Below are 21052 nucleotides of genomic sequence, written 5' to 3'. Positions count from 1 at the left end.
GCATTTGCCATAGAGCAGGAAGTAAAGCATAGTATAAGGCAAGCAGTAAAGCGTTTGTTAATGAACCTGGCTGTGACCCCCCTGGGGAGCAGAACTGATGGCATTTTCTGTTGGCCTTTGTTGTAAACATATCCATAAGGGGAGCCCCCCACAGCTGAATGGTGGATCTGGCCATTCATGGTGAATTGACTTGTTCAGGTGATCTGTCGATATGTTCTGCTCTCCTGGAAGGTAAGCAGTTTTTAGGTGAATAGAGTTGGTTATGCAGAACTCCCACAGGAGAATTGCCCCCTGGCACAACTGCACTCAACACTCTTTACTTTCAGTTTACGTAGAACACAGATGCTGTGTTGTCCATTAAAACTACCAGATTTCCCTGCATAATATGTGGGTGGAAGGTCAAAACAGGCTAGATGGACAGCACATAGCTCCCTGACGTTTACATGGGTCCTCAGATCCTCTGAAGGCCACAAACCTTGAGTTCACACTCAAGGTTCCCATATATGCCACCCCTGCCCCAAATGCAGGGATGAGGCATCCAAGACCAATGTATACATTGGTTGTGGGGGAACGAAGGGAACTGAAGAGGGACAGAGAAGGAGGTGGGAAGGGAGGACAGAAACAAATTGAAGGGAATATCACAGATACACTGTGCTTAGGACCCACCAGTCCAATCCAAGAACAGAGGAAGTGGGATAGATGATTGGCAAACATATGGGAAGGAACAGATGAGCCTGTAGGAACAGTAATATTGCCATCAACAAACCTGTCAAAATGCACGCTTAGAATGAACTGCTTGTCAAGAGGAACCTGCTGTCACAAAGGAAGAGGGGGTGGAGGTGGTTGATGCCAGTAACTCCTGCCCCTTTTTCTTGGAAGGTCTTGGGGCCATGGGATAAATGTCTGATATCTCTGAGCCTGCTGGGGCTGGAACTCCTTCCTCTTTGTCACAGTGTATTGACTCCAAGCAACTTCAGAGTTTTCCTTGAATCTTTTAGGCTACGTAGCCTATCGTCCATTTTTTCCACAAAGAGGCAGTCCCTTCAAAGGGCAGATCTTGAATGTTCTGCTGTACTTCAGGCGGAAGATCGGATGCCTGCAGCAAAGCTGCTGAATCTGCTATATCCAAGCTGTCCTGGCCACCAGCTTGCCCTCTTCCATCACCACATTAAACTCCTGCCTGAAGTTCTCTGGTAGCCTGTCTTTAAACTTCATATTTTCCCACAGAGTGAAGTCAAAGCAACTTAGAAGAGCTTGCTGGTTAGCAATTCTAAGTTGTAGCCTTATCATCTAATAAAGTCTGCAACCAAACTAGTCCAGTCTCTGATTCCTTCCTCTTTTGCGTTGATGCTTGGTGCCCCTGCCTCATTCACTCATTATCTGCTGCCACCACACCAAGAGCCTGGGGAGGGTGAATGTAGAGGTATTCAAAACACTTAGAAAGGACACAGTTCGCTGTAGGAGCTAGGGAAGAAAGGGTGTGCCAGAGTGTTCTGACTGGCTCCAGAATTGCTTCATTAATCAGGAGCATCACTTTGGAGGGACCCGTCGAAGCTAGTATGTCCACTAATTTGTGAGATTTCTTGCAGACCAATTCCACCCTAATGTCTTACACTGAGGCCACCCTTTTAAGCAGTTCTTTGTGAGCCTGGTAATCTTCCCGTGTCAGTGAATTGCTCACCATCTCTAAAGCCTCATCTGGTGATGAGGAAGACAATGCACCAGAATGCTGAAGCAATGTCTGGTCTCTCTTGTGGTGGAGGAGCTGTCTGAGCAACTTCCAGCTGCTTGGTACCTGCACTAGGTGTCAGAGAGTGGTATCTGCGGTGACGATGATCTCAGTACACCCTCAAAGAAGTCAACTGAGGTGGGTGAGGTAAGGTCCTACCAGGAGAGAGACACCCCACAGAATCCAGAAAGGCCACTGACATGGTGGTGAGGCCCGTGCTTGCACAGGCCATTGTGACTTGAGATGTGCTCACTGCTGGGACTATGAGACCCATTTTGAATGGGACACAAAGACCCAAACTTTGAGTCTGAAGGAGATGACTCTGAGTCCTGTGACAAGAGTGGAGCAGATTCTGTGTGGACAGGAAATAGATAAGCATAAGCTGAGCCTGGGGATGGTAGTACTGAGGATTTTAATGGTGGATTTCCTCTGGAATGTACTGGCTCTTAGGCACTGGAAGTGTAGAGGGCATCAGGTTGCATGCTCTAGCGGAGGTGGTGTAGGAACTGCAGTCACCAGTATTGGCTGAAATTCTTCCTGTATCGCCAGGGTCACTTGTACAGAAAGACTGAGTAGTTCTCTGGCAGCTGTGTATGCCTCTGGCATACTGGGTCTTGACCTTGTTGTCTTTGCATAGGAACTTCAGGGTTCAGCTGCAATGGAAGTGGCAAAAGTTCCAAAACTGACAAAAACCCTTTTCAAGATGAGGAGCATTCTGGGAACACTTCCCCTCAGAGTATCCCCCCGAGTCTTTGCCTCTAGGTGGCCTTGGCAGCAATGATCTTGCTGAATTGGGTACTGGGTCTTTGGAAGTTCTCTCTCTTCTTTGACAGATCAAGGTGCTGCAGACATCTCGGGTGGTGTACTCCATACTTAAAGTGTAGCATTCAGAGCATGCTCTGAATCAGATGGCTTGCTGCCTCCATAGGAAGACACTTAAAGCTCGTTGCTCTAGAGAGGCTAAAATCCTTTACAAATGTGATACCTGTCACTGACCAGCACTGACCTGGCACACAACCAGCAGGACTTAATCCCTGGAGAACTAGGCATGGCTGCAATACCGGTCCCAAGACTCAAATTTGGTCCAAAAAGGACCTAAAGCTAAAACCTATCACTAACACTAATTAAACTCTATACCTAACTAAAGAGAACAAACTATATACAAAATGTGAGGGGAAAAACTTGCAATATCAAGATTGTTGGAGCACTCTAACAACTGTCACTGGTGGTATGAAGGAACAGAGGTGTTAGGGGTGGCTCCATCCTCTTATACCTGCACCCAGTGGTGCATGATGGCAGAGGGCGCTCGAGCTGCCCTGATGGGTGCTGCAGAGGGAAAATATTTCTGATATCTGCGCACGAGGCATGCACACATACCAACAGTGGCATAGACATGTGCAATCACTCAAAGAAGCAGCATCATTTTCATCTCCACAATGCTGGGGGAAGGTGGCTCCAGAGAAAATCTTGCATGAACTGATCTGACAGATCCTATGAGTATACAGTCAGGACTAGCACCGTGACATTTCCAAGTCACCCTACATCCAATACCTCAGAGCCATCAGATGACATTGATTCCTGGAGCTTTGGCCAGATGTTTCTGACATGCACCCAGGTGGGGATGAGTTATCTGAATGGCCACGATCTCAGGTGACCCCATCTTTCTGAGGGGCTACAGTATCTGAAGAAACGTGTCACACTGGGATCTGACTGGAGCAAACACATGTGTTATCATCTGGTTTCAAACATGGCATCCAATAAAATTTTGGGGCTGGGATTTGGTATTGACAAATACTGTAAACAAAGCTTTAAGGCTTTTCTCTCAGCCCATTTCTTACTTAGCAGAGTTAACTGGAGCTAAGCTTTCTCCTCATCTTGAATATTTGGTGAAATCTGAATGAGACCAGAGAGCAAATGCACTGAATAAAACATTCGTCATTTTTGTCTGTGTGATACATACCTATAGGCACTGTTGCGTCAGTGCTTAAACTGGATCCAGTTAAGAAATCCCCATTAAGTGCAGATCTCTCATACACCCAGGCTGGAAATACTGGAATAGGCTGACAAGAATTCTTCTTGTTTTGCTTGTCTCGGAGTATCTTTCGTATAAGCTCAAGAGGCTGTCAGAAAGGAGAGAGGGGCTTCTTTAAAAACACCGACCTGGAAAAGCATCATTTCAAACCAGACATCAATTACAAACTGCTGAACTAGTCACTCTGAGGACAACGGTGGAGAGAACAGGATGCAGGACCTGGCTACCGGTTGTAACACTGCAGGGCTTTTTTCTTTGTATGCTCAAGCATTTTTAGAAGCTTTGTTTATTTCACCAAGTAAAGACAAAACAGCCTGGTTTTCCCATTCCCAACTCTAGGGCTCAGTCACTATAAGAAGACAGAAAGGCAGGTTAACTTTTCTGCCTACAAGGGACTGGCCAGTACCATGGAAGACGTCATTTTTGCATTTTGCCATTCTCAGGTAGAGTTTACCAGTGTCCACAGAATAAACAGGTGATTTTAGAGTTTTATTTCTCAGCTGTGACAATTTACTATGGATTGAAATCTGGGTCACAACCCAGAATTAAATCCCATCTTCCAAATTATGAAGAGAATAACGTGTTGGCTAACAAACCACAGAACAGCTCTAGTGATACTGAGAATCTGAGGAAATGCATGGCACTTTCCCACCCTAATGCACCATTCTCCCTGGTAAACGTGTGACACATTCCACCCCTGTACACTGTTCCCTGCAATCCCTGGCACACACTGACCCAGTGCTCCCCACAATATGCAGATGCTCATAAAAATATCCTAAGATCTACCTGATGCAGGAACTGGCTTTGCTGGACTCTGTGCTTCTCATTTGACCAACCCCAAATATCCTCTGTGATGCGATGAATTCTCTATGTTCTTGTCTTTTCCATTTCTTTCTCCTCCAACAATACCATCACCTCCACCTTGGCCAGTTCCATCTCCAAACACTTCTGGCATTAGTAGGGCTAGCCTTAAGCACAAGCAAAGCAACCAGATGCTTGGGGCCCTCTATTGCATGCAATCTCCCTTTCTAAAATTAGGACCAGATGAGGAGGCAGCTCATGGTCTGATTCCCTTCTCCTTCCAACAGTTTGGGCTTCTGAGCCTAACAGTCACAAAGCTAATCCTGAGGACTAGACACTGGCAGGAGTTCTAATGAGAGAACCAAGGACTGAAGTCAGATGCACTGGCCACTAGTGACTCCAATAGGACAGCACATCACACTGTCCCAGGGATAAATGTCATGAAGACACTGGAAGAGGAGTGTGTATTCAAGGTGCAACTCCACAGCCAGAAAAGAACCTTATATTCTTGATGGTGAATCGGGGTTGAGGACAGCTCTTATACTGGATTTCTGTACTTCCAAACCATATTACTATCACTGTGTCACACTCTGGGTGCAACCCACACCAGTTAGAGGTTGTCATCACTTGCCCTGTAACCCTGAGTGCCTTAAAATTGCTCTGGTGCTGTAGCTGGATGCTCCCAGCCGGCATACAAGATGAGTATGTGTAATAAGTTGCCCCGGATCAGTTCTGACTCCAGCAGCCTGCTTGTTACAACACAGCCACATTCTGGACTCCACCTGCTTAGGGTCATCTTGCCAGGTATAACCAAACCCCTCTCAGTGCCCAATTTTCCCAAAACTGTGCACTCTGCAATGTCCAGCCCCTTTCCTGGACCATTCAGAGGAATAAGATTTGTTTGCTCCTCTAAAGAGACAAAGTGCACAGTTTATCACTATAACTGGAGTTAACTATCACTTCAATTCTAACACAGCACTGGGTTGGTTTCAATTAAAAGTAAAACAAGTTTATTATCAAAAGGAAATAGGATTTTAAGTGAGTTCAAGTATAAAGGACAGAGTTAGAAATAGTTATAAGCAAATAAAAGTGAAAAATGCTTTCTAGAGACCAAAACTTAACAAAACTACAGTCCTGGTTCAAAGTTAGATTCTTACCACATCACCTTCCAGGACATGGCTGACCACCCACTTGGTCAGGATCTGCCACCAAGTCCAAAGTGCTCCGTTCTTTTGTCTTCTTCGATGAAAGATAATCTGAGGTTCTTTGCCTCTCTCTCTTTTATGGTACAGTGAACCTTTAATTGGGGGTAACTATCAGGAGAATCCATTTCAAAGTTCATTCACGCCATAAGGAAGGAGTTATGGAGTCTTGTGGGGAAGGAAGTTCCATGCTGGCTTCTTTCCCAGCTGGTTTGTTAAAATATAAATTGATCTGTTCCTGCAATCTCCCCACTGACATGATGTTGAGTGGTTATCTCCTCCCCTTGTTAGCTTGATGGTTCTGTTTACCTTTTATGTAAATGCATTCCCACTGTCTTTTAATGTACCTTGGAAGTACCTTTGACTAGGTTGGGGTAACTTCAGCCATGCCTTGCAAACACACTTCAAGATCATAATTCCCAGTATGTTTGCAATTTTGAATTTGTCCTCTGTATATACACTACAGAATAATATTAATGATCAGTATGTTATTAGCTTTCTATTGATAAGTTACATGACACCTTTTATATACAGGTTATGATATTAGTGAGTGGAGGAATACTGAACGGGTCAGGCCAGATGAAACTCTCTACCAGATACCTCTCAGTTCCTTGCCCTCCTGCACTGGGATTTTGTTATGATCATATACAGATCCACAGAATCTGTGCGATGCTCCAGCTTTTAAACAGTCTCTTGGAGGAATCTTTTCAGTGTGCCAGACCACCAAAGGGTCGGTCTCTTCCTTCAGAGTAGGCCATCTGGCCTCACTGCCTCCAAGACTGAACCTCTTGGCTCCAGAGTTTCTGCTTCATACTGTGAGCTCTGCTCAATGAGTCCAACTGAAACAGACTGCTGATTAGAGACTTGTACATTCTTTAGGGAATGACACATCCCAGCAAGTATTTGCAGTGACACCAAACAGCATTTTCAAAAAAGAGCAGGATTTGTGAGTCAACTGGAATACAGAATTGGAAGCTGTCATAAATATAAAGGGAAGGGTAACCACCTTTCTGTATACAGTGCTATAAAGTCCTTCCTGGCCAGAGGCAAAGTCCTTTTACCTGTAAAGGGTTAAAAAGCTCAGGTAATCTGGCTGGCACCTGACCCAAAATGACCAATGAGGGGACAAGATACTTTCAAAGCTGGAGGGGGGGAAAAAGGCTTTTGTCCGTCTGTGTGATACCTTTGCTGGGAACAGATCAAGGATGCAAGCCCTCCAACTCCTGTAAAGTTAGTAAGTAATCTAGCTAGAAAATGCGTTAGGTTTTCTTTATTTTCACTTGTGAAATTTGCTGTACTGAAGGAAATGTGTATGCCTGTTTTTTGCATCTTTTTGTAACTTAAGGTTTTGCCTACAGGGATTCTTTATGTTTTGAATCTGGCCACCCTGTAAAATATTTACCATCCTGATTTTACAGAGGTGATTCTTTTATCTTTTCTTTAAATAAACTTCTTATTTTAAGAACCTGATTGCTTTTCGTTGTTCTTAAGATCCAAGGGTTTGGGTCTGTGTTCCCCTGTACCAATTAGTGAGGATATCATTATCAAGCCTTCCCCAGGAAAGGAGGTGTAGGGCGTGGGGGAATATTTTGGGGGAGTAGGACTCCAAGTGGTCCTTTCCCTGGTTCTTTGTCTAAATCACTTGATGTTGACAGTGTTTAATTAATCCAAGAGTAAAGACTTTGTGCCTTGGGGAAGTTTTAACATAAGCTGGTAGAAATAAGCTTAGGGGGTCTTTCATGCAGGTTCCCACATCTGTACCCTAGAGGTCAGAGTGGGGAAGGAACCCTGACAGAAATCCTTGATTTAGCATAGAGAAACAAATGTTAAAACATAGTCCATGTTGGTCTAGCTAGAGCAATCCACCATCCAAGCTATAATGGACTCCCTCTTAGGCTCTGTCTCTCTGACTTCTTTTTCAGTCCCAGATGAGAGCAGCCAGCTTCTTCCAGAAGCCCACTCTTTATGCCCTCCCAGTCCTCTGTCTCCAGGCAGGGCCATGCTGAGTTTGCAGCCCCATCTACCTAGTATTGAGTGTCAATTGTTCAGTCATTGGGGCTTTCATTGTCCCTTTGGAACCCATTTTGATCTGTATCAGTTTCAATCAGTTCCTTAATTATACTATTTACTGCAGACCAGATAGCAAGGGGACACCCACACCATGTCCTGCGTCCGGCCGCCTCCCCCCCAACACAAGAGAAGACTTATCCTTTTTTCTTCCACTGGGAAGCAATGCAAAGTACAGAGGGAAAGTGAGGCACACATAGGATTCATAAAAATATTACAGAAAATTCACACTTTGCCACAACTACACCACAAGGTAATAAAAGATAATGATTAAAGCCCTACACACTCCAAGTAGTCTTGTATCTCCAGACTGTGGAAGAGATAGTACCTGCTGTACACTGGAGCTAGTTGTTACACTGCCAAGTTGCTTGCGTAACTCCTCAAGTTCTTGCATGGATATCTTGGAAGTGGTTGACGGAATGGTAAAACTGGTACTACCACTTGTTGTGGCATTCACTGCAAGTTCTGCCCTTTCCTTAGCATTCTGCTGTAAATACTGGAGTGTCTACAAATACACAACAACAAAAAGAACTTATTCATGAATGCAGCAGAACAAGGATTTAGACAAGATGCTCTAGAAATATCCAAAAATGATAGATCAGAGAGACCTTCACCCACATGGACACAGTCATTGCACATCTCACCCCTCTTTCAACAACTCCTTGATTCAAAAAAAGAAAAGGAGTACTTGTGGCACCTTAGAGACTAACGAATTTATTTGAGCATGAGCTTTCGTGAGCTACAGCTCACTTCATCAGATGTTTACCGTGGAAACTGCAGCAGACTTTATATACACACAGAGAATATGAAACAATACCTCCTCCCACCCCACTGTCCTGCTGGTAATAGCTTATCTAAAGTGATCAACAGGTGGGCCATTTCCAGCACAAATCCAGGTTTTCTCACCCTCCACCCCCCACACAAATTCACTCTCCTGCTGGTGCTAGCCCATCCAAAGTGACAACTCTTTGCATAATCAAGTCGGGCTATTTCCTGCATAGATCAAGGTTTTCTCACATCCCCCCCACCCCCATACACACACAAACTCACTCTCCTGCTGGTAATAGCTCATCTAAACTGACCACTCTCCAAGTTTAAATCCAAGTTAAACCAGAACATCTGGGGGGGGGGGGGTAGGATGTGAGAAAACCTTGATCTATGCAGGAAATAGCCCGACTTGATTATGCAAAGAGTTGTCACTTTGGATGGGCTAGCACCAGCAGGAGAGTGAATTTGTGTGGGGGGTGGAGGGTGAGAAAACCTGGATTTGTGCTGGAAATGGCCCACCTGTTGATCACTTTAGATAAGCTATTACCAGCAGGACAGTGGGGTGGGAGGAGGTATTGTTTCATATTCTCTGTGTGTATATAAAGTCTGCTGCAGTTTCCACGGTAAACATCTGATGAAGTGAGCTGTAGCTCACGAAAGCTCATGCTCAAATAAATTCGTTAGTCTCTAAGGTGCCACAAGTACTCCTTTTCTTTTTGCGAATACAGACTAACACGGCTGTTCCTCTGAATCCTTGATTCAAGTATTTTATAAGCTGTCTTTGTGCAAGATAAGGGATGTAAAATGTTTACCAGTTAACTGGTAAGCATTAGTCTTACCTGTTAACCCACCTTAACTGTTAACCCCCGCCCCCCGCCAGCCCCAGCTGGTTAATCATTTAAACGAAATATATTAATCATTTAAACGGTTAACTTTTTAAACAGTATTTACATCCCTATGCAAGATCCTCTTTTTAGTGTTGCCTGGCAAGCAAAAACATACATTTGTGTGACATTAAGGTCACTAAGTTAAACATTCAAAAACAGTTTCCTGTCTGTTAGATGTATGCCATAAAACAAACAGTAATATATTAAGATATATATTTTAAAAGAAACTGGACTATAACAAACTCTATGTACCTTGTAATTGAGTTAAATTTAGTGAGAATTTTTTTCATTTCTTGACTTCTGGGCATTTAACGTGCAATGTGAATGCTACATTAACATAACTTTTTCTACCCCTCACCCCCTTTTTCAAAGAGGAAATTGTTGGGATATGTAAGGGTTAAGTAAAGACCTGGGAAACTGCTGGTATGCTGACATGGTATTAGGGGGTAGAAGCACAGGCACCATTTCTGCACTTGATAGATAAAGTGCTATCCCTCTCCTTTCCCTTCTGCTTGTTAAGGATTGATAAGCACTGCAGCTGCATAAGGAATGTGGGGCTCTAAAGGATATGCTTTGTGTAAAGCAGTGTTATCTTCCCCCTTCCTTTCCCAGCTACATAAATGAGCTTGGGGTCATGGCCCCTTCCTCCCTTCCCTGTGAGCTGCTGATCAAGAGAATTTGTGCCTGCAATTACTGCAAAGAAACAGATCTTCAAGGTAAAATTGCCTGTAGAATATGCTTAATGCTGTAAACAGTAAACAGGGGCAGGGATAATTATATTCCGTATATACCTATTAATATTCATTGTATGGGCATTCATATTACTCAATAAGGGTTTTGGGAGTGTTCTAGTAAATGTAGGTATTTACATACTAACTTAGATAAAAAGAGTTTGCTGTAACTAATTCAGTGCTTACTCAACAATTGGGTCGAGGGGAACAAGTACCGCAACAAAGAAGCCCGTCTACTCAATCCGCCTCTGGGTCCTCCTGCTCATTCTCTAACAGAAATCACAAAGGAAAAAGGGAGGAAAAAAGCTCCAAAGGGGTGCACTTTACAAGCTCTGTAGATGTGGCACTTACAAGGACACAGCAATTTAAAAATCACAATTTTATTTGCATTTTTTCACCTTCTATTGTTTCAAATAACCTCCCAGACAACTGTAACAGAGAACAGAGGGGAAAAAGTCTCTTTCTGTATGTTTACTCTGTGCATTTGACAACCCTTCCTGTATTTATCTTTACTCTTTCCCTGATGTAGCCAGTTAGAAACAATAGATGAAACTGTGAATTTCTCACAAAGGAATAGAGAGATTAATTTTTTAAAAAAACAACAAACAACAGCAACAAAGAAAACAGAAGATAAGATTCTGAAACCAAGAAATTGTCAGGGGTATTAGCGGCAGGGAGAGTACCTGTAACTCCTTTCAATTCATTTAAAAAAAAAACTGAGATGATTTCAGCTACACTGTGTTCGTTTACTTGTTCACATTGCAAATACCAAGAGTGCAGGACTTGTAATATGCAGTGAGACGTGCTTGAAGAGTGGGTTTGAAAAAAACAAAATTAAGATTTATAGCACAAAACTTTCAACAAAGAGAGACGTCAGTGTTTAAATTTTTTTATGTTTTAGGTTTTTTTCATAGAAAACAAACACTTTAGGGCATGAGGTTATCTCCCCAGGAAACTAACTGCTGAAGTCTTGAAGGTCAGAATTCTCAAAAGTGACCTCTGGTTTTGGGTGCCCAACTTTGAAGCACTTGGGACTGAATCAACAGGACCTGCAGATGCAGCCATGGGTGCTTAAAGCTTCTGTAAATCAGGGCCAACATGTGTCAAGCTGGCCATCTAAAAATAGAGACATCCAATATAAGAAGCCACTTTTGAAAAATTTCAGCCATTAAGTTTACTTTGTTGAAGATTTCCAGATAAGTTTTAAGAAGAAAAAATTTCTGCATTCAAAATCTATCTGCAGATCAAGTTTTGTACTCTGAGTACTTTCTCCACAGATATTAGTTCAGACTCTAACTAAGGCCCCCAAATCCTGCAATATAATCTGTATGCTTACATCCACATGGAACGGAAATGAAATCAATGGGGCTCTGCTTGGACACAAGAGTTATCCTGTGCAGAACAGATTGCAGGATCAGGGCCTTAGCAGTGCAGTGATGAGCATAAGAGAAGACCTGTTCTGGTGAAATGTCCAATTTTTAAATGCTTAGAACTGTTATTTTTCTAATTTTATACATATTATGCACAAAGACATCTTAACATCTCAGAGTGTAAAATGTATGTTTTTTACCCTTATATAATTCAAAATAGCTTGAATGGATTTTTCTCAAAATCAAAATTAAAATTCATGTCTAGACCCAAAAAAAAACTTGCTGGGAAACAGGGGGTTAAAATGAATGCCCTCACATACTCTATTGTAATCTTAACTAGTTGGTTCAGATATGTTTATCTGAACAGCTTCTTAATAGGGTTTACTATAATCAGAAATCATTGTTGCTACTTCCAAATATTATGTATCAGACTGACAGAAACGCAGAAACAAATATGCTACCTCTTTGTCTTCTGTGAGCTTTGACAGCAGATACACCAAAGGATCTAGATTTCTCGTATTTTTAGATTTCAGCTCATCATACTTCTTTAAAAAATCTTCTGGAGTTCGAGAAAATTCTGCTATTTTAACCTGTAAAACATCATATAATAATACAAGTTAAGTACTTAAACATAAAGTTTAGCATTTTAGGAGAAAGTTTCAAATGCACTATTTAGAAGAACAAAGAAAATGTCAAATCTTGGCTTTGGTGTTTGTCAAATGGGGCTACCTTTGCATACCCAACTTTACAAAGAGCCACAGAGGTGCTGTGCAAAAACCAGTATGTGATCATATACCATAAACACTTGTTCATAAGCCGAATATTTTTGGTAAAAAAGCGACACATCAAAGAGCGGGGGTTGACTTATAAATGGGTCTACACCAAAAATTTATGATTTTAAACTCTATGGAATCATTTAATTGAATATCTAATACATTGTCGCTTTGTTTACCTGGAGCGTCTGCAGGCATGGAGCCCCTCAACTCTCTGTGGCTGCGGTTCACCATTCCCAGCCAATGGGAGCTGCGCGAAGTGGCTGGGAACGGCGAAGCACGGCCACAGGGAGCTGAGGGGCTCCATGCCTGCAGATGCTCCAGGTAAACAAAATGTCCCAACCTGCCAGCGACTTACACTGACAGGCTGGGCGCCAAAGTTTGCCAACCCATTTATTGATGTCAATACTGCAGCCTTTTAAAGTTGCAAAGGCTTTGTTTAGTGGACTAGACTGGCTTGAAAGGAATACTAAAAGAGCAGTGCTGCAGATCTGCATGACATTTGACCGATGCATTTCACAAAATGCTATGCCTTACAAGCCAATCAGAAAAATACAATGAACAATAGTACTATAGCACTGGTGTCAGTCTGCTACTGTATAATTTGATCTCTTCATGCACTTCTACCAATGGACCCCATAAGTCTCTAGCCAATATGAAAATATAACATGCAGAATCGATGGAATCTCTAATAAAATTGAAATAGCCTGTTATCCCCACAGACATGCCAATCTACAGGGCTGCTTTGAAATAAGCAAAGAACAATAATAATTTGACAGTGATAAAGCAGGTGGCATTCCTATATAAAGTCCTACAAAATCTATAACTATAATAATAATCTATTTTCATACTAGTATTTAAAATGAACAACGGTGAAATCAAAAGAAAAAGGTCTGCTTATCACACAGCATTCAAACTTAAAGTTGTTGAATATGCAGAAGCAAACAATAATTGTGCCGCGGCTCGTAAATTATGTATCAATGAGAAGTAAGAGAATGGCGAAAAAATAAAACAACACTAAAAGACATGCCAAGAAGCAAGAAAAAATGTCCAACAAGGTGCGCTTTATTTCCTGAGCTAGAGAAAGATCTCAGTAATTGGGTTGTTGAATGTCGACAAAATGGGTACATTGTCACTAAAACTGGAATTCGTCTGCGTGCTCTGCAAATGTCGAAAGATGACAAACACAAGGCAGTAAAGCCATCAATGTTTGTTGCATCAGCGGGTTGGTGTACTCGCTTCAGGAACCATCATAGCCTCTGTCTTCGTCAGCGAACAAAGAAAGAGCAAAAGTTGCTGAGAGATCTGGAAGTAAAAATCGAATCTTTCCAAAGGTTTATTATAAAATATCGAAAGGAATATGCATTTGAACTGTCACAAATAGGAAATATGGACAAAACACCGGTGACATTCTATCTCCCGAGCAACAGAACGGTGTTGGTGAAAAAACAGTTTTAATTAAAAGCACTGGCCATGAAAAAAATTCATTTTACGGTGGTTTCATCGTGTTTGGCAAATGCATCAAAGCTCCCTCTTGTTGTTATTTTTAAAAGAAAAACCTTGCCTAAAAACATGAAATTTCCTGCTGGTGTCCTCATATGAGCACACAAAAAGGGATGGATGGCTGAAAGTGGGACTACTGAATGGCTGGAAAAAGCGTGGAATAAGAGATCAGGTGCACTTTTCAAGAAACCTGATATGCTCGTTTGGAACATGTTCAGGGCATACAAGACTGATGAGGTGAAAAATGTGGCCAAACATATGAAAACTACTTTGGCTGTAATACCTGGAGGCTTAAATTCAGTTCTACAACTGCTTGATGTCTGCCTGAACAAACCCTTTAAAGACAGACTATGCAAAATGTGGTCTGAATGGATGTGCTCAGGTATGGTGAAGTTGACAAAAGGCAGGAATCTTATGAAGCCCGAAATCAATCTGGTCGCCCAGTGGATCTAGGACGCGTGAGTGTCCATTCCCTCAGAAATGACAGAAAAATCATTTAGGAAATGCTGTATCAGCAATGCACTCGACGGGTCAGAAGATGATGCCATATTTGATAATGACACAACAGAGGCTGATGATGAGAAGGAATTTGAGTCTGAAGACAACACTGCCGACATGTACAATGACAATGCAGGTACAGCTGTGACTGAAGCAGAGTTTAATGAACTGTTTGGTGAATCAGAGACTGATTCAGACTTTGAAGGATTTTAAAACTTTTTAAAGTCTCATATTGTTCTAAGTTACTTGTTTTAAATATCCATTTACTGATTTTAAATATGGACTGTAATTTTGAAGGTGAATACATATTTGTTCAGTTATTATTATAACAATAAAAGGTTTTTCGTTATATTAAAATAATTCTAGCAAAACTTTTGAGTGTTTCTTGTGACTCCAGCTTTTAAAATATAGCAGGGGTTGGCAAACTTTGGCTCCCGGCCTGTCAGGGTAAGCCGCGAGCGGGTCAGGACGTTTTGTTTACCTGAAGCTTTCACAAGCATGGAGGCCCTCAGCTCCCAGTGGTCGCAGTCTGCCGTTCCCAGGCAATGGAGCTCTGGGAACAACAAACTGTGGCCACTGGGAGCTGAGGGGCTCAGTGCTCGTGAACGCTCCAGGTAAACAAAACGTCCCGACCCGCCAACGGCTTACCCTGATGGGCCAGGAGCCAAAGTTTGCCAACCCCTGAAATATAGGGTCGGCTTATGAAAGGGTCATACAGTTTTTACTATTTTTACCTATCCATCATGAGGGGTCAGCTTATAAATGAAGGGGCTAATGAATGAGTATATACAGCAACTAAAGACTATCAAAATGCATATGCACAAGTGCAAGGAGTAAGCTTACATGTGTATGACAAAATACACCCCTGCGTCCAAACTCTACACACTACTGTAATAATGTTTGTATAAGATATGCCTTGTGAGGCATCATTTAAAAACTCATAATTTGCTGATCAATAATGTCATGGCAAAATGCACATAGCAACATTATATGTAAAGTTATAAACATAAACTGAAATCATGACTGAAGTATTTTTCCCAGATAAGTCTGGGGAGTGGCTAAGCCACTTTCTTGGAGACAAAGGGCAAGCTGATGCTTCAGCCAGGTGTCAACAAGGCTGATGGACCATTACCTCCTGAGTGGCCATTCCTTGGCAAGGAAGAGAGCAGGGACAAAAATCTACATTTTAGCAAAGACACAGCATGGACTTTCCTTTCCTCACTAGACTGCCTGTCATCTTGCTCCCAGCTGGAAACACTCCTCAAAGGGGAGACAGGACTATAAAAAGAAAGGGCACGCACCCAAGACACCCTCCTCTCTCTCCCCTGTCTCTCTCTGGCATTGCACCTAAGATGACAAAAGAAAACGGCAGTTGAACTCGGGGAGGGTGCGGGGGGTGGAGGAGGGTCTTGACCTAAGAGTTTGATCAGTAATCTGCTGGACCATGTGCTAAGAAACTTTGCTTGAGCATCAGGTTATGTCTACACTATGGACCTTACAGCGGCACAGCTGTACTGCTGCAGCTGTACCACTGTAAGGTCTCCCATTTAATCGCTCTGTGCTGGCAGGAGAGAGCTCTCCTGCCAGCATAATTAAACCATCCCCAACAAGTACAGTAGCTATGTCGGCCGGACAGTGTCTCCCGCCAACATAGTGCTGTCCACATTGGCACTTTTGTCAGTGAGACTTATGTCGGTCAGGGGTGTGTTTTCATAACATCCCTTCACAACAAAAGTTTTGCGAACAAAAGTGCTAGTGCAGACAAAGCTTAATATAGTTTCTTCAAACAGACACTACTAACTGGCATGATTATATTATGTTATTTTGACAAATAATATGCAGAATTTTAAATTATTATGTGCAGAAATTTTATTTTTTTTTGGCACAGAATTCTCCCAGGAGTAACTCTTCATACAGTTCTTTTAACTATATGGAATTGTATGGAATTTCCAGGATCTAAAAATAAAGAGTGAAAATAAAGATATACCGTCATCTGCAACTATCTGCTAGAAAGAAATAGAATACTGGGGTCTCTTACTGACTCTGGGTGAGGAGTACAGTCCAGTTGTTAAAGTAACAGACTAAGTTAGGGTTCTACTTATTTATTTAATGTTGTTTATATTTACAAAATTCTCATTCACCTGTGGATCTGAAAATTCTTTGCAAAGATAGGTATACAGAATATCCCTATTATAAGACACCATGGCCAAGATCTGGCATATTTTTTCTGAAAGACAGTGTGGCTAAATGAATGAGTTACAGATCTAGGTTCTGATCCAGGTTCCTTCAGAGAGGGCCTTGTACAAACTCTAAACTCCAGATTCCCTCCCCATTTTACAGACAGGGTATGATACCTATACTCTAGGCCAGGGGTGGGCAAACTACGGCCCAGGGGCTGTACCCAGCCCTTCAGACATTTTAATCTGGCCCTCAAGCTCCCACCAGGGAACAGGGTCCGGGGCTTGCCCCTCTCCATCGCTCCATCCGGGGAGCGGGGCTCAGGGCTTGCCCCACTCTGTGCGTGCCATAGCTCCGTGCAGCTCCCAGAAGCAGCGACGTGTCCCCACTCCAGCTCCTATGCATAGGGGCAGCCAGGGGGCTCCGCACGCTACCCCCGCAGCTCCCATTGGTCAGGAACCATGGCCAATAGGAGCTGCAGGGGCGACGCCTGCGGACGGGGCAGCGTGCAGAGCTGCCTGGCCACGTTGCTGCGTAGGAGCTGGAGACGGGACATTCCGCTGCTTCTGGGAGCTGTGTGAGGTAAGCGCCACCAGGAGCCAGCACCCCATACCCTCTGCTGTGCCCCGACCCCCCGCCCCAGCCCAGACCCCCTCTCGCCCTCTGAACCCCTCGGTCCCAACCCCGAGTACCCTCCTGCACCTCCAACCCCTCATCCCCAGCCCCACCCCAGAGCCCACACCCCCAGCCAGAGCCCTCAACCCCCCCACACCCCAACACCCTGCCCCAACCTGGAGCCCCCTCCTGCACCCTGAACTCCTCATTTCTAGCCTCACTCCACAGCGCACACCCCCAGCCAGAGCCCGCACCCCAACCCCCAATTTCATGAGCATTCATGGCCCACCATACAATTTCCATACCCAGATGTGACCCTCAGGCCAAAATGTTTGCCCACCCCTGCTCTAGGCAGTAGGAAAGCATGAGGTCATGCTCAACAACAGGGATGTGAATTGCACAGAACTATTAATGATCATAAGTGGAAGAAGTGAGGCAAGAACTCATTGTCTCCTGGCCTTCCTCTAGGCCAAATGGTACTCTCTTGGGTGCCGGGAGGGGGGGGGGGGGAGAAGAGTAAAGAGGGGGAAAGCAGCAACAGCAGAAACTCTATACTCGTACTCAAGATTCTCCTGTTTATGAATCCAAGGATAGCATTAGCCTTTTGGGCCACAGCACTGTACTGAGAGCTGATGTTCAGCTAGTTATCCACCACCAACCCCAAGTCCTTCTCAAGAGTCACTGCTTCCCAGGATAGAGTCCCCCATCATATCAGCCAGGGTGGATAAAATTCAATGATTTTTTTAAATAAAAGAAATCAGATTTTTAAAAATCAAATTTTTTTGATAAAATGTTTTTTGAGGAAAAAACCTATCTAAAGATACATTATAGCTCAAAAATATCTCATCATGGAATAGGGATTATAAATTCTATAGTATAAGACAATATATTCATGTAATGTTTAAGAAAAATTTTGTAAATGAATTCCAACAGTTCATGGATTAGAGACCCAATTTTACGGGGCTCCAGGGGCTTCTGTATAGTTTATTTAGGTTAATCTTTCTATCTACCCAATGGGACTCATGGCTCAGTCTAGAAGATACCATCAGAGATGCTTAGTTTTGCAGTTCTCAGACTGTGGATTTGTGTTTCCAGAGATAACATGCTTGTTAACAGCAAAAATGTTTCTAAACAAATAAATAAATAATATAAAGAGGTGAGAAATAACAGACCTCAACCTTATTGTCCCTCTACAATTTGTGTACACAGAGTCAATCCCTTACCTCTCTCTAAAAGTGCAAAGTTTCAAAAAGTTCAATGAATAGAAAATTGTTGGAGGCGAAATAGATCTGGACAAGGAGAAGAAGTCTGGAGATAAATGTGAGGAGGAATAGGCAGTAGAAACAAAAGGGAAACTGTTTGAGCAGCATATTCCAGAAGTCTTGAGGTCTTTCTGAGTGTAGCCTTCATTGATTTGAGATCTACCATACCATTCTCTCATTAGAAAGAAAAATCTACAATGGCAGCAGGCCGTAAAAGAGAGACCCAGTTTGACAACATTTAAATGTAGTTCCTCTACCCTTGGGTAAGGCAGGCATGCGTGCAAAATGCAAACAGTGCAACAAAGAAATGCAAGGCCTGGTTGCCTGAATAAAACAACATCATGAGAAGTGTTCCATCCCATGAGGAAGCTGCGCTGAAGATGATGAAAGGAACATGTCTGAACATTCAGGATCTTCAGGTTGGTAAACTTTTTTTATTTCATACTTCTTTCTTAAGGACTGCCTGTCTTCCTTCTGGACTATTCTTGAATTCTCATGTTTGAGCAAAAAATATAGTTATTACTCTATGGTACTATCATTTTAGATGCAGTTGCGAAAAAAATAAATAGCTGAAATAGGCAGATCTTCCTTTTACAATTTCACCTTTAAAGTAGTACTAAGTGTCAGTGAATGCAATGAGTAATACTAAATGAGCAGTATGGTAATAATAATTAAATAACTGCATTGACTTATTTTGTTTAGGAGAATCCATCCTCAACACACAGGATTCTGAAGACTATCCACCTTCAAGATCACCATCATTTTCTATAGTTTCAGAGTTATCTGCCCATGATAGTGTTTCAGTCACATCATGTATGTCACATAGCCACAGTATATCACCTGTAGCAAAAAGAAAAAAAAACCTCCATCATCCGGAAACAACCACAGATAAGTTTATGATAAGAACGAGCAGATTAAAAAAAGAGGTAATCGATGAAAAAACTGCCTGGTTTGTTTATGAAACAAACTCTCCTTTCTTTCTGACTGAGAACCCACACTTCATTAACTTGGTTCAGTCATTAAGACCAGGATATAGTCCACCCAACAGAGCAGATATTGCAGGCAAATTGCTGGATAAAATGTATGAAAGAGAAGTTGAGCAGTGTGCAAAAGGTATAGAGGGTAAAATTGTTAACCTGAGTCTTGATGGGTGGAGCAATGATCCTGTCGTATGTGCTTGTGTGACAACAGAAGAAGGGAATGCCTTCCTTACAGAAACAATTGATATATCAGGAAATGCACACACAGCAAAACAGAATGTCTAGTACGCAGCTTGGTCACAGACAATGCTGCAAATGTATCCAAAATGAGAAGAAGTTATTTAGAAGAGAGTCCCAAACGAATAACATACAGTTGCAGTGTTCATTTGACGCGCCTCCTAGCCAAAGACATCAGTGTTCCAGAAATAAAGGCTAACGTTGTTGAAATTGCAAAATACTCCCGTAACAATCACTTTGCAGCAGCTGCTCTGAAAAAAGTGGGAGGAACCAAACTAACTCTCCCATAAGACGTGTGATGGAACTCAGTAGTGGTCTGTTTTGAGCACTATATCAAGAACTGGCCTACCCTGATGACAGTTTGTGAACAAAATCATGAAAAAATAGATGGCACTGTCATAGCCAAAGTCCTCAACATTGGGCTTAAGAGAAATGTTGAACACATGCTGAGTACCGTGAAGCCTATTTCGTAGCCCTGAACAAAGCGCAGGGAAATAGCTGTTTTATTACTGACTCTGTTGAAATTTGGAAAGAACTGAGTGAGATCCTAAAAAGAGAAATATGCAATGACAGAGTTAAATTACAAACATTAAAAAAATGAATGGGACAAGCACTATCTCCAGCTCATTTTCTTGTAAATATTCTCAATATTCGGTGCCAGGGTCAAACCTTAAATGCTGAAGAGGAGGAGTTGGCTATGACATGGACATCCAGCGATCATCCCTCCATAATGTGAACTATAATGAACTTCAGAGCTAAGGGTGAACCATTCAAGAAATCCAGAATACATAACATTGTTGTTTTAGTTAAACAAAACAATTTAAATGTCTGTCTGATGATGTTCTCCTCCTAATACAGCGTGGCAAGGAAATCCTCCAAATATTAATGATTAACCTGTTGAATTGGAGATAGTTCACCTCCTAATGACTTCACAACTACCTGCTTCAATTACCTTTTGTAAATGAAATAATCAAACAATCATTCATTTTCTGATATAGCTGTAAAACTAATCTGAAAAGTTTTCAAAATAAATCACTTTAAAAACGTATAGTGTAACCTTCTAAAAATGAAACTACAACTTGGAGAGAGATGTAGAAGCATATGTATTAAGGTTATAACAACCAACAAGAATAAATGCACTTTTATGTAGAAATCCATGATTAAATTGAATCTTCCTGACGAGTGATTTAAATCAAATCCACCCTGATATCAGCATGGCCTTTATTCTTTGTTCCTAGATGTATACATTACATGTCATTATTAAATAGTATATCATTTGATAGCACCCATCTTACCAAGCAATCCAGATTGCTCTGCATCAGTGACCTGTCCTCTTCATTATTTACCACTCCCCCAATTTTTGTGTCATCTGCACACTTTATCAGTGATGATTTTATATTTTCTTCCAGGTCATTGATA

The 21052-nt window shown here is 42.3% G+C and overlaps 1 protein-coding gene and 1 long non-coding RNA gene across 4 annotated transcripts in view; one reads left to right on the top strand and one right to left on the bottom strand.

The window, feature by feature from the left end:
• TUBGCP2 (tubulin gamma complex component 2) overlaps window positions 1–21052 on the bottom strand; it is a 93412-nt gene that overhangs the window by 67878 nt on the left and 4482 nt on the right. For all 3 annotated transcript variants that reach the window (XM_048859473.2, XM_048859475.2, XM_048859471.2), the window contains 3 exons: window positions 12049–12177; window positions 8160–8336; window positions 3690–3849 (listed from right to left, as the gene is read on the bottom strand). In XM_048859473.2, coding sequence (XP_048715430.1) covers window positions 3690–3849; window positions 8160–8336; window positions 12049–12177 — 466 coding nt within the window. The remainder of the gene's footprint in view (window positions 1–3689; window positions 3850–8159; window positions 8337–12048; window positions 12178–21052) is intronic.
• Window positions 10007–20812, top strand: LOC125640651 (uncharacterized). The gene is made up of 3 exons (XR_007357847.2): window positions 10007–10202; window positions 18599–18835; window positions 19119–20812. It is a non-coding gene; the product is annotated as an uncharacterized LOC125640651 (long non-coding RNA).

The sequence above is a fragment of the Caretta caretta genome, chromosome 7, assembly GCF_965140235.1.
Source record: "Caretta caretta isolate rCarCar2 chromosome 7, rCarCar1.hap1, whole genome shotgun sequence".
NCBI classification, from domain to species: Eukaryota; Metazoa; Chordata; order Testudines; family Cheloniidae; genus Caretta; species Caretta caretta.
Note: the sequence above shows the minus strand (reverse complement) of the source record. Positions and strands in the feature narration are given on the sequence as shown.